This window comes from Armigeres subalbatus, chromosome 3, assembly GCF_024139115.2.
Source record: "Armigeres subalbatus isolate Guangzhou_Male chromosome 3, GZ_Asu_2, whole genome shotgun sequence".
Lineage (NCBI taxonomy): Eukaryota > Metazoa > Arthropoda > Insecta > Diptera > Culicidae > Armigeres > Armigeres subalbatus.
In genome coordinates, this window is record NC_085141.1 from 184609653 (window position 1) to 184623733 (window position 14081).

General features: G+C 42.2%; 1 protein-coding gene across 6 annotated transcripts in view; it reads left to right on the top strand.

Moving 5' to 3' along the window:
• LOC134220649 (uncharacterized) overlaps nt 1-14081 on the top strand; it is a 121164-nt gene that overhangs the window by 19164 nt on the left and 87919 nt on the right. For all 6 annotated transcript variants that reach the window (XM_062699757.1, XM_062699753.1, XM_062699755.1 and 3 more), the window contains 2 exons: nt 10355-10474; nt 10755-10951. In XM_062699757.1, the coding sequence (XP_062555741.1) occupies nt 10355-10474; nt 10755-10951 (317 nt within the window). The remainder of the gene's footprint in view (nt 1-10354; nt 10475-10754; nt 10952-14081) is intronic.

Here is a 14081-nt window from a genome sequence, read left to right on the forward strand (position 1 = left end):
CCAAACGGCATTCGGCCAATCGACCCGTTCGGCTAAACGGCATTCGGCCAAACGGCATTCGTCCAAATGGCTTGACACCCCAAAAAGGCTGCGAAATTCAGTTGAGGGCACCTTTTTGGAAAGTTATTATGTAAATTGGTTATTGGCACCTTCTCATTCTATTGAAAAATCGTTCAATATCGCTGTAGTTGTAACGTAACTTATTTTAATGGATTTTTAATGTAGTTTTTAAGAACTATTTAGACAACATGGCGGTCAGTGATTAAACTAATTGATGCACGATCTTACGTGTTTCAGGTAGAACGCAAAACACGCCATCGATTTACGAGCAACAAGTTGCATTTAATGAAGATTCTGTCCCATTGTTATTGCAAATATGATGATCAGGTATTGTCTTCTGAAGCTATTGAAACAGCATTGTTTTCTCGTTCTGGATCCCTTCCCAAAATGACGCGAAATACTGTAAATATTCTTTTTTCTTTTTTTCAATATTTGTGAATCAATGGAAAAAATGAAACATATGTAAGGTTAGGCTACTGTAGACCATTCTTATGCTTTCGTTATCTTTACTAAGAAAATTCTTCATATTGAATAACGATACTGCCTATGATCGCATGACTGGGGGAGGGCATCTGAATCAGTTTTTTTTTCAACTTGTATACAAGTGCGATAGTTTTGTTTCCATGGCTTATTATGGTTCGAAGAGGTTTTTGCCTCTCTTTTATCGTTGTTCGTTATCTCTATATCTATATCTATATCTATACCGCTTTGTGTTGAACTTAATCCTAGAATTAAAAAAACACATTAATAAAGATAAAAAAAATCTATACCGCCATCGGGGGTGACAATGGGTCTGGGGGTGAGAATCGGCCATCGCTCTCACCGGCAGTCTGGAGGTCGTAAAGCGAAATCATTCAAAAGGTCTTTTATATTTTAGTCTTCTTGCTCTCGCATATTCAATCTATTCTACAAGCATTCTAAGTATAGTTGAAACGGTGACGCATTCTCCCCCCCATTTGACTCATTGTCACCCCCGACGACGGTATCTATTATATCTTCTTCTTCTTCTTCTTCTTATTGGCATTACATCCCCACACTGGGACAGAGCCGCCTCGCAGCTTAGTGTTCATTAAGCACTTCCACAGTTATTAACTGCGAGGTTTCTTAGCCAAGTTTGCCATTTTTGCATTCGTATATCATGAGGCTAACACGATGATACTTTTATGCCCAGGGAAGTCGAGACAATTTCCAATCCGAAAATTGCCTAGACCGGCACCGGGAATCGAACCCAGCCACCCTCAGCATGGTCTTGCTATTATATCTATTGAGAGCGATTTCTGCAAACCCCGATAATCATAATCTTTTCAGTAACATAATTTGTTATAGTATTAAGCTTTTTTTACCACTTTTTATGTAACATATTGAGTTATATTTTTGTTCAATTAATGACATATTTAGTAATATTTTTGTTGATACTAGAAGAGATTTTGTTACAATTTTTGTTATTTTAACTACTAATGGTACATATTTTATAATAACCGCTGTTATAAAAAACTGCTGTAACAGAATAACAAGTTCTGACATAAATCTGTTACTATCTGCTGGTCTGATAATCACTACGAGGCACGATTAATGTAATTGATCCTGTTCTTTGAATTTGCACGATTTTATTTCATTCTTCTTTATTTTTATCCTAACCACAAAATTGAAATGCCATTTTTTTCAAATCGCTAATTTCTTCACTAATAATAAAGTTATTCGTCTAGCTAACGTCCGTACCAACTAGGGCCAAAGTTATGGGTACCCACAGCTGTGCCTTTTCCCCTATTATGTATCTGTACAACACTTCGTGGACGCACTTCAAGAAAATAAGCGCTGGCAGATTTATTACGTTTTATTATGATTTAATTTTTATCTTAAAAATAAATAATGATTTCTATATTATTTCTACATTCTTTATTTATTTCTTAGCATTCCCTCAGTTATTAATTGAAAGGTTTTCTATGCCCGCCATTGCATGAGTATGAATCCTGTGTGGCAAGTACAATGGATGCACTATGCCCAGGGTGTCGAGAAAGTTTTCAACCCGAAAACATTCTAGACCGGACCGAGAATCGAACTCGTCATCTCCGGATTGGCAATCCTACGCCATTGCTCGCAAGGCTACTGGATACACCATTTCTTTATTCAGATCTTCAAATTTGTCTGTTTGTTTTTCCTCGTTCAATTGTTCATCCCATAACGTGGATACGCCTTATGTTACGTGACGAAATAATAGAAGAAAGCGAATCGTGGAAAATAATATTCAATTAAGAACAACATGAACGTGATGACAATACAGAACGCTGTCATGGTCAATAATTGACTTTTTATTTTGCCTGGAATACTTAATTAAACAAAGCCCCTGAAAATAATGTCCTCCATTTAATTGAATGGGGGAACTTTTGAATCATAGAGGTGTTAGCATCGCAATTCATGTAATGGAAATGAATAAATTACGATTCGTCGATACCGGTACCAGTGGCACCTCACTATTTACCTGTTCAACGACACAAAAATTGAAAACAAATGATATTTGTTCAGCTTCAATTGAAGATAAAGTAACTAGGGGTAGAAAAAACCAACGAAATTTGGTGTGAGCCGCGAAATTTAATAATTTCTGCTTCCTATCAAAAAAATTATCTCATTATATCTAATTCGATTCTTTAATTTATTTAAAGTTAACTTACCCAAAGTAGGCATTTTTCAAACTTTTTTGCCTTTCTCGTACAACAAAGGCTATCATTGAACTCCAAATACAAACTTTTTATATAAGTCTCGGAGACCCATAGTGTTATATATATCAATCGACTCAGCTCGAAGAACTGAGCACATGTCTGTCAGTCCGTGTGTATATGTGTGTGCACAAAAACTAAGAAAAACATTAGACAACTTTTCATATAGTAATCTTTAACCGATTTTCTCACAACAAGTTGCATTCGACCGAGGGAAAATCTTAGTTGATCACTGTTGAATTTTATAACGAACGACCATTGCGTTTAGAAGTTATTAGGAAAATAATAAATGGAATTATATTTGCTCCATATGAGGTTGGTTTCTTGGCTATTTGCGAGAAAGGCAGTATCACTACTCGGTGAATTAAGTTGGTTTTAACCAATGTTCGGATTTTCAAAACCAATTATGTTGATGTTTAAATAAAAAATCAAATAAAAAAAACTCAAAGGTGCAGCCCAATCGGGTTGTACGCAAAGATGACGTTGAACTACAAGCTGTAATGTATATTATTTCAAGACCAACATTTGAAAAGGACGTAACAACCAAAATTTATTTTTTCCAGCGCTTAGTCTATGTATAAAGCTATTTGAGTGGGGCGAAATTGTATGGAAAAACGCAAACTTCATCCAATAAAGTGAGATCAGGGTTTCTCTTAATCGTTTTGAGACCTCAATCTATTGTGCAAAATATGGGTTCGATTGGTTGCGTCCTCGTTTTCCGCATCGTGTTTTAAATTTATATGGAGAAAAGTGTGGGAAAACGTACTTTTTTTACATTTTTGGTCTTACGTAGCAGGGAGGTCTACCAAAAATGTTATTACATTAGGACAAACCCCATCTTCCTTCTTGTTGGAATTTTTGCTTTGTGAAATGATTCCGAATAACTCTGGTGTTTGGTTTCAGGTTTTCATACCCCTTTAAAAAATCCCCAGTATGGAGCTCAGAGTGATAAGTAAGCCACCATTTCAAGAAAGATCCTAGACGAAGTTTCTACAAAGTACAGAACATAGTCGCATGGCAAGAATAAGCAATACTAAGGTTCCCTTATCTGATCAACAGGTTATGGGCTCAGGAACGGTTTCGTTCTACATCTTAGTGGGATGCATTAGCCACCGATGTTATCGTAGTGGGATCGAGGATCAGCCGCTTAAGTCGCGTGGCGCCGTGGGATATTGGACTGCCCGCGACACAACAACGCGACAGCGCAATTAGACAGCCTCTTGATAATGATTGATATTCTTTTACATGAGTCGCGTCGCGTCGCAGCGCTCGTCACGTTTACTCTGACTTGCCCCTAAGGCTTGAGTAGTGACGGACAGAATTTATCCTTTGGGCTGAAGATTCAGGAGCTGGTCAACGGAGGATACTGTACAGTGTACAAACGTCGGATTCAGGCCAGTTATACGGGCAACGAATTGGATCAGGAATTGTTTTCGAGGGGATGAACTCAGGACGAGTAGCTCGATTAATGAGCTAGGTCAGTTTCGAGGCGTGCAGTCTAAGGAGGAGTGTTGGAATATAGTAGGGTGCGGGATAAATAGGAAGCAGGCGCCAGTTAGTTGTGTAGCTCTTTGGTATAGTAGATTTAGGGAATATTGTTATTGATGATTGTATATACCTGCTGTTCAAATGAAAAGAGCTGCAGCTGCTGGCAGAAGTAACCGTTAGTATTCTGCTGTGAAATAGATAGAACTTCAAAACATTGTTTAGTGACATAATTAATGCTACTTTACTTGTATCAACCTTTCTTCAAAGATTCATGTAATTCAATAAATGCCGTAATAACTTTTCGGAGCCGAAACCTGTAATTCACTGATGGCACTTCAAATTTGAATGCGCTGAACTGTTTTACGTAGTTTACGTCGTGCGGTCGTGTATTATACATGATCCTTCTGATTATTCTTAAATTTATCGATTATTCTCGAGGCAGGCCAGAACTGGTGCCATGGCAAAACCGATACATCTACCTTATTTAATATAAATAAACATAGTGTTTTATTTAAAAATCCTTCTAGTTTAAGAATTATTGATCCAACTCAAGCGTGACACCCTCTATTCAAACAGACACCCTCAAACAAACAGATTTCCCAATAATGCACAAGAAAATCCCAGGTAACATAAGTGGAAGTGAGCTCAATGGATTATTGTTCCAACTATGGCCATAACTGGTGCTATGATCACGACCTGCTCACCTACGCTACCTGAAATGAACAAATCAGTATAATATAGTCAAAAATAAAAATAAGAAAAACGGTGTATTCATTTGAATTACATCTGCCTCCGAGCAGAATTAATGCGTGCGTCACTACGGTCAGTGATTAAAGCTACAGCTGACCGCCTTATGACAATGACGGCCATTTCGGAAGACAGGGAATATACTATTCAACTGGTTATTTGGAGATGGTCGGGTTTCACATTTTGTAAACCCGAACCCAACCCGAACCCGATTTGGAAATTCCTTTCAAACCCGGACCCGACCCGAACCCGAAATGAAAAATCTTATCAAACCCGAACCCGACCCGTACCCGACAATTTTTGCTGTCTTAAACCCGAGCTGGACCCGAACTATTTTTTTGGCGGGAAACTCAAACAAGATATTTAAGATTCTCTTTACACCCAAAAGAGTATAGGCCCAAACAACGAACAAGCCTTAAATTTATCAGAAACGAATAAAAACATATTCAATACTTTATTTCTCAAACTCGTACCCGACCCAGACCCGACATTTTATCATCTCACAAACCCGTACCCGACCCGAACCCGTTTGAAAACCCGAAACACGACCATCTCTAGTTATTGGGGCGCCATTTTCACAGTTATGCTTTCAAATATCCAATATGGCATCATGATTCTGTAAATGTCATGTTGGATGAAAAATGCAATAAAAAAAATTAGCGGGAAAATATGGAGGGATTGCCCAAACTCGGCCTCTTAGTAAATCAGGCGTCCGTGTGCTGTGAAGTAGAAGTAGAGTGCAGTATTCCAAGTGAACCCCCCCCTTTCTAGTGGGAGCTAGTGTGAGCTTCGAGGAAAAAGTGTTCAGGTAATTCCCAATTCCTGTACTATGGAACTTGGAATTAATTTCTTTGTGTCCTTTAGGACCTCTTTGCCTACCTCTTTTTTGTTTCTTTCTCTACCTTTTGTGGTAGATTCCGTTCAGCACACGGCTCGACCCGCGAAGTCAAAGGAGGACCTTTATCTCGGGCCGCAGGCCCTAATCGCAAAGGAGATTTCCCCTCTCGGCCGTCCAAGGTGGCTAAGCCACGGCCGGCCGATCGCGCCTACGAGGGAAGAAGCCTGCCCACCATTGTCCAGCAACACCCGCTGGCCACGTCGGACGAGAATCGTCCGCATAGCCGCTCGCCTCGCTAATCCGGCGAGATTTCTGGCCGCACAGCTGGACAGGAGTCGCTGTGCCAGCTATTCCGGCCCCACCAACATTTAAAATAGGTCACACTTAACAAATTAACACAAATTTATTACACAGAACAACACGCACACGCCACAATTAGGAATCAATAAAATTATATGAGTAAAGTGAAAGCTCTGTGTTGTTAGTTTTTGTTTACCGCGAAAAACCCTTGATTACCCAGTAGTTAGCCGACCCTGGGATTGCCGAAGAGTCTCTTGTGTCCTGGTCTGGCCTGGCTATTGATTGTTGACGATTCAGGAAAATTTTAGTTTCAGCACACTGGAACTTAGACATGGAATTTGAGTTGATTTAATCACTTAACACCTTTCCTATAGTTTTCAACAGAACTGATGAAAGACTTATCTCGCTTTCCTACTTTTGGTATAAAGATAACTTTTACTTGCCTCCATGAAGATGGGATATTTTTTAATTTTTTTATTATCAGACTAAGGCCGGAGTGGCCTGTGCTGCACATAAAAGTCTTCTCCATTCAGCTCGGTCCATGGCTGCACTTCGTCAACCACACAGTCTGCGGAGGGTCCGCAAATCGTCCTCCACCTGATCGATCCACCTTGCCCGCTGTGCACCTCGCCATATTGTTCCCGTCGGATCATTGTCGAGAACCATTTTCCCCGGATTACTGTCCGACATTCTGGCTACGTGCCCGGCCCACCGCAGTCTTCCGATTTTCGCGGTGTGAACGATGGATGGTTCTCCCAACAGCTGATGCAACTCGTGGTTCATTCGCCTCCTCCACGTACCGTCCACCATCTGCACTCCACCATAGATGGTACGCAACACTTTCCTTTCAAAAACTCCCAGTGCGCGTTGGTCCTCCACGAGCATCGTCCAGGTCTCGTGTCCGTAGAGAACTACCTGTCTTATAAGCGTTTTGTAGATAGTCAGTTTGGTACGGCGGCGAACTCTATTCGATCGGAGCGTCTTGCGGAGTCCAAAGTACGTACGATTTCCAGCCACTATGCGCCTCCGAATTTTTCTGCTGGTATCGTTATCGGCGGTCAACAGTGAGCCCAAGTACACGAATTCTTCAACCACCTCGATTTCGTCACCACCGATAGAAACTCGTGGTGGGTGGCTTACATTGACCTCTCTTGAGCCTCTTCCTATCATGTACTTCGTCTTCGACGTGTTGATGACTAGTCCAATCCGTTTAGCTTCGCTTTTCAGTCTGATGTAGGCTTCCTCCATCCTCTCAAAGTTACGTGCCATGATATAAATATCGTATTACTCCCTCCAGAGCGATGTTGAATAGCAGACACGAAAGACCATATCCTTGCCGTAACTTTCTACGCGTTTCGAAGGGACTCGAGAATGCCCCTGAAACTCGAACTACGCACATCACCCGATCCATCGTCGCCTTGATCAACCGTATCAGTTTATCCGGAAATCCGTTTTCGTGCATTAGCTGCCATAGCTGGTCCCGATCGATTGTATCATATGCGGCTTTGAAGTCGATAAATAGATGATGTGTGGGCAAGTTGTATTCGCGGCATTTCTGCAATACCTGACGTATGGCGAACACCTGGTCTGTGGTAGAGCGTTCACCCATAAATCCCGCCTGGTACTGCCCCACGAACTCTCTTGCAATTGGTGTTAGTCGACGGCATAAAATTTGGGAGAGTACCTTGTAGGCGGCGTTCAGCAATGTGATTGCGCGGTAGTTGCTACAATCCAGCTTATCGCCCTTATTATAGATGGGACACACGACACCTTCCATCCACTCATGCGGCAAAACTTCCTCCTCCCAAATCTTGGTAATGACCCAGTGCAGCGCTCTAGCCAGTGCCTCACCACCGTGGTTAAATAGCTCTCCTGGTAGTTGGTCAACCCCAGGGGCTTTGTTGTTCTTCAGTCGGCCAATCTCCTCCTGGATTTCCTGGAGATCCGGAGCTGGTAGAATTATGTCCTGCGCGCGTTGCGGACCTGGTCCATCACCATACCGCCATCTTCGTCTGCCACATCGCCATTCAGGTGCTCTTCGTAGTGCTGCCGCCACCTTTGGATTACCTCACGCTCGTTCGTAAGAAGGTTCCCGTTTATGTCCTTACACATATCAGGCTGTGGCACGTGGACCTTACGTGAACGGTTCAACTTCTCATAGAACTTTTCCGTTTCTTGGTTAGGTGATCTCCATGTGGCCTTGTGGATATTTTTGCGGGGAAAGAAGGTGCTTCGGACTACCATTCTGCGGGAGGCTGCGAAGTTTATGCATCGTTGGCCGTTGTCATTCGATACGGTGAGCAGACTATCCGGTCCGATGACCGGTTTATAAATTTCCTCCCTTCCTACCTGTGCGTTCATGTCACTGATGACGAATTTGGCGTCCCGCAGTGGGCATCCATCGTATGTCTGCTCCAGCTGTGCGTAGAACGCTTCTTTCTCGTCGTCGGGTCTCCCTTCGTGTGGACAGTGCACGTTGATGATGCTATAGTTGAAGAAACGGCCTTTAATCCTCAGCTTGCACATCCTTGCGTTGATTGGCTGCCACCCAATCACGCGTTGGCGCATCTTACCCAGCACTATGAAGCCGGTTCCCAGCTCGTTGGTGGTGCCACAGCTTTGGTAGAAGGTAGCCGCTCGATGCCCGCTTTTCCACACTTTCTGTCCTGTCCAGCAAATCTCCTGCAGCGCCACGACGTCGAAGTTGCGGGGATGTAGTTCATCGTAGATCATCCTGTCGCAACCTGCGAAACCTAGCGACTTGCAGTTCCATGTTCCAAGCTTCCAATCGTGATATTTTATTCGTCGCCTAGGTCTTTGCCGATTATATCGAGTCGCATTATCTCTTATATTGTTCGTAATTATTGGTTTTCCAGGCGGCTTATTGGGTCTGCGCAAACCTCCTGTCTCGCCGGAGGGTCATCATGTCAGGGCTGTTTAGCGTCCCACCTAACACCAGGACTTGGGCTTGTGCGCTTTGAGCGGCACACGGTCGCTTTGGCGGAGCCTACTTGCGGATACATGCAGCTTTTTATAGAGGTTTAACAGGGCCCACTGTCAAACCCCACCACATCCTAGGCAGGCGCCACAACTCGCAGATGGCCTGGGGAGGGATCGTCAAGCCCTTGGACATAGTCCCTGCTGCCCTGGTCTTCTATCTAGTCTGAATTTAAATATTCCCCATAGACAGCTTCGGTCAAACAATTTTCTGTTTCTTCATGGTGCTCGCAATAATTACGGGCGTAATGAACCTCTTACTGGAATGTGTAGGACATTCAATCGTTGTTCATCGGAATTCGACTTTCAATTTTCACGATCGACGCTCAAAAAGAAATTCGCCCAGCTTATCACTACCACTACAAACTCTACACGTTAGGCGTAATGGACGTTAGTCATAATTCTGCCTTCTTTATGTCATAGGCTGTTTTTGGGTCATTTTATGCATAACGTTCATTATGCCTAATGTACTTATGCCTAACGTCCATATGCTTAACGGGGTATACCCCTACTCGAATTGGCTTTCCCCTGCTTCCAATAAAGATAAAGATAAAGATAGAGTTCAAAACAATGCGTAGACTGAAATACAGAACATTCAGTCTCTTAGTAACGTAAAGTATGTGTATGTACAATTCTTGGTAAAAACCTTTAAGATATATCCAGAGGTTAGCCAGCCAAGGGCTGAAAGCCTCTTAAATAAAGACAATAATAACAACCTTTCAGATAGAAATGCAAATAAAAAATCCATTGCTTACTACAGATGGGATTAAAAAGTGGATTCTGCAGTATTATAGAGAAACTTTTCCGAATTCAAACACAGCCGCCAATGGCCGAGCTTGTGGGATGGGCGGGGTTGTGATAGGTATTTCCCTTCTCAATTCGAATGTTATCTGTCGGGATAAAGTGCTGAGTCGAGATTCACAATGAGGCCCCTCGTTTCTATTTGCGTTCGTTCAAGAACACGTCACTCGAATAATACTCATAGTTTCAAAGCGCAGCACATCTGGAAAACCAAGATAAAAATATTCACTGTTCATGTTGTCCGTTGTTTCACTGTTGAGGTTGGTAAATCTGATATCGTGGCTTGCGGCTATAATCCTAAATTGAATCTTACCAATGGAACCATTATCACTAGGTGGATTATCCTGTCTCAACTTTATCAGAACTTTGCCAATAATCTCCAACTAACGCAATGTACCTTTTATTACAGGTCTTCTCTCGAGTACGTTGCGTGCATTTCGACAATCGATCTGTGAGAACGAACCGATGACTTTGTCCTGTCCAATTGGAACCAGAATCAGTGTCGAAGTAGTGCAGTATGGAAGAAAAGGTGAGTAAAAAGAAATGCCGTTTCTCGTTATTAAATTCTTGAACGATGGGTGCATAAAAACGATGACGTTTATCACAATTTGATTGAGGATGAATATGTTTTTCTCGAGACAGCGGCATCATGAAAGAATGCTCAATATTTTGCCCACAAAAAATACTCCTTGCGAAGTTTATAGATACTTGTGAAAGAAAGTCACAAAGCATATTCGCATTCTTGCCATGGCATATATTAAATTCCCAACACGAAAACCTTGGCGTGCATGTTCTTATTTTAATTCCAGAAGAAAATTCTTCAGTACAGTGTGCATTCACTGCCGACACGTTGGATGCTCGGAACCCAATGGAGTCTACGACGCTGATGGGCGACATGCCTTTCGTGATGGGTAATTTAACATTTTCGATTATAGAAACGGGTATCAACGAAACGGTTGCGTCGGAGAAATCTAGAAGTAAATGTATTCATAGCTATGTGCTTCAGGTGAGTATTGAATTCATGGGTGGCTTGTTTAATCGATTATCGTTTATGGGCGAGTGAGAACGTTGAATTATGGAAATGTCCAGAAGGCAATGCATATCAATAGGAGGTGATTTTGGAATTCGCTTACTACCTAGCTGCAAGGTACTATTGGGAAATATATGCAATAAATAATATGAAGAATGTTAAATTCTTTGCTGTCTATTGACGTAGCATTTTGTTTCTTATGATTTATTAATGATTAGCTAAATATGTGTCCTTATTATAGATTTTACTCCATAGTGCTAGAAAGTGAGCTTTCTTTTGCGCTCTCAAGAAGTAATGGGAAATCATCAGGTCCCGATGGGGTTGGTTATCCTATGATCAAAACCTTCCTCCCTCCGCTAAAATCCGCTTTCTAAAGATGATTAACCAAGCATGGTCTGATAAAATTTTTCCGGACAAGTGGCGGAAAAGCCTCGTTGTACCCATCCCCAAGAACAACATTTCCTCCCGATATGCCCCAAAGTACCGCCCTATTTCACTAACCTATTGTGTCTCCAAGGTTGTGGAGAGGTTAGCAAATCGGCAGCTGAGGGAAAAATGTAGGTTCGGCTATCGCTAACACGGGCACTTATTTTTCATACCTGGGAGATGTACTATAGAACGCCTACAACGACTACAAGCACGTGGATCTAGTTTCTTTGGCCTTCAACATGGCTTGGACCCCCTTCGTCCTCCAACAATTAAAAGAGTTGAGATTTTCAAGCAAACTTTGTTGCTTATGTCCGGAATTTCCTCACAGGGCGCTCTTTCCAGGTTATGATTGGTAATCAATGTTCGAGGACCTTTCAAGAGGAAACAGAAGTTCCATAGGGCTCAGTTCTAGCCGTCACATTATTCCATGTGGCTATGAACGGGGTGTTTCGTTCCCTCCCCGCCAACATAAACATCTATATATACGCAGATGACATTCTGCTGGTGGTGGTTGGTGACACACCCGGTCGTACACAAAATAAGACCCAATCCGCTGCAAGTGCTGTCCTGCGATGGGCCAAATCGGTAGGCTTTACCATGCCAGCCAGCAAAAGCGTACGAGAACACGTGTGCAGGTGGAGGCATCAGCTGTCCGGACCGAGCATTAAGTTGGGTGACCAGCTCATCCCCAACAAAAAGACTGTAAAAGTTTTCGGAGTCTCCATTGATCGGAGGCTCTCGTTCCTTACTCACTTCCGCGAAGGTAAAGTCAACTGTCGGACCGGGTCAACCTAGTTCGGACCTTGTCTAAGCCTCATCGAACTAACAACAGAAGGCTCTGGTTTAAGATCGGGAAGGTTAGCATTGATAGCCGCCTGCTCTACGGCCTCCAACTGACCTGTATCGCCAACCTCGTCGAAACTCTGTAACCGACTGTTATTTCCTACGTTCGAGCCTCCTCAGAATTGTTACTCTCAACACCAGCCGATTCTGCTTGTGCTGAGGCAGGCATCTTGCCTTTTCACCACCGTGCCGCAGCCACCTCTGGAGAATACAGAATTCCTCTTCTCACTAAAGGGGACCGGATTCTGTGCACGATGGCCGGCGTCGGACTCTCCTTAGTGAACGAGTACACTGGCATGGAGCGAGGAGCTGGCACTCATCATCAGCCATTATAAATAGCTTCATAGCTTGCGGAGGTTCCGCAGGGGTGACAATTCCATGGCTCTTAGAAGGTAGGTGGTCGAGCTCTTGAACAGAGATTTCCATAACCACGAGGAGTCGTGGAGTCGGCATTGGGGTCACCGGGACCGGTTTCACTGACTCTGACAGCCTCCCGGGCCATCCTGCCCCCTCTTCCCGCCAAGTGCCTCTGGCCTTAAAATTTGAAAATTCACATAAATAAAGGAAGGAAAAAAATAGTGCCAAAAAGCGACTTTTAAGTGGAATCATTTATTAATTTGATCTTATACATATGAAACCCAAAGTAGTTCATGGAATTCATAAAAACTATCTCCTTTCTCTTTTGCCAATATAATCTTCCAACAGATCGCTTGCTTGCTATGCAGCTCGCCTTATTATACACTAACATCACTTCTAAAACCACGCAGTCTAAAGAGGATCCGTGGTATCACTACATTTTGAGATAAAATATCTAACTTTCATATTTTTAATTTTAGCATTGTACGAAGTTCTAGACAGTTCTTCCTTATTTAATTTTGAGGCACTTTGATGACGAAACCATTGTTGTATACCGTTTGTATCATTTATAATGATAATTTCAAAAAAGCGTGACCCTAAAAATCAATGTTTCGATTGTAATTGTTTAATTTTAATTTTTATCGAAGTGACATCTTCTATTAAGTTTTAGGGCACACGCATAACAAAATGCATGTGAAGATCGCAGCAAGCCATGGTTGCTTTTGAATTGCTGTCAAGTTTTTGTTCGTTCGTGCAAGACAAGATATAGATTCGGCTGATGTTTATACTTTGCATATATAGGGGGAAAGACGGCTTTGGCAGGTTTTGTTCTATTATTGGCAGGGGGGTTTTTGTCGACCGAATTTTATGAAATTTGGCCACAATATTCTTTGATACGCAAAGAATGTTTAGGCCAAATTTGAGCCTAATCAGTCATAAAAAAACCCCTGCCAATAAAAGAACAAAACCTGCCAAAGCCGTCATTCCCCCTACCTACTAGAAAAATTAAGTTAAGTGATCTGGAGTTTGAAATTTACGCGTTTGGTATATTTTTTAATTGAGTGCGCGAAGTCGTTAGTGTAGTTTATACACGGATATGTCTTTGGTGAAATATGTGTGGCTGTGTGATTATATCAGAAATACATGGATCAATAACGAATATATCAACTTTGAAAGAGTGAAGTGAATTGTTCGTGGATACTAGAAGTGGTCTTCGTTTCCTCAGTTCATTTATCCGGAATTTGATCAATATGGTGAGATTGTTTCAAAATGTTTTTTTTTATATGTCTCCAAAACTAAATGTACGCTGGATTTAAAAATCCGGAAGTTTGTTTATGGATCCATTATCCAATTGATAATGGTAGCATAAACATGCAGGGCTTATTGCAAGTGAGAGTGGCGTCGGGCTGGATGTGAGCTACCAGGCAGTCTGAAATGGGTCACTGGAGCTGCAATAGAGCTAATACCACTGCCGGAT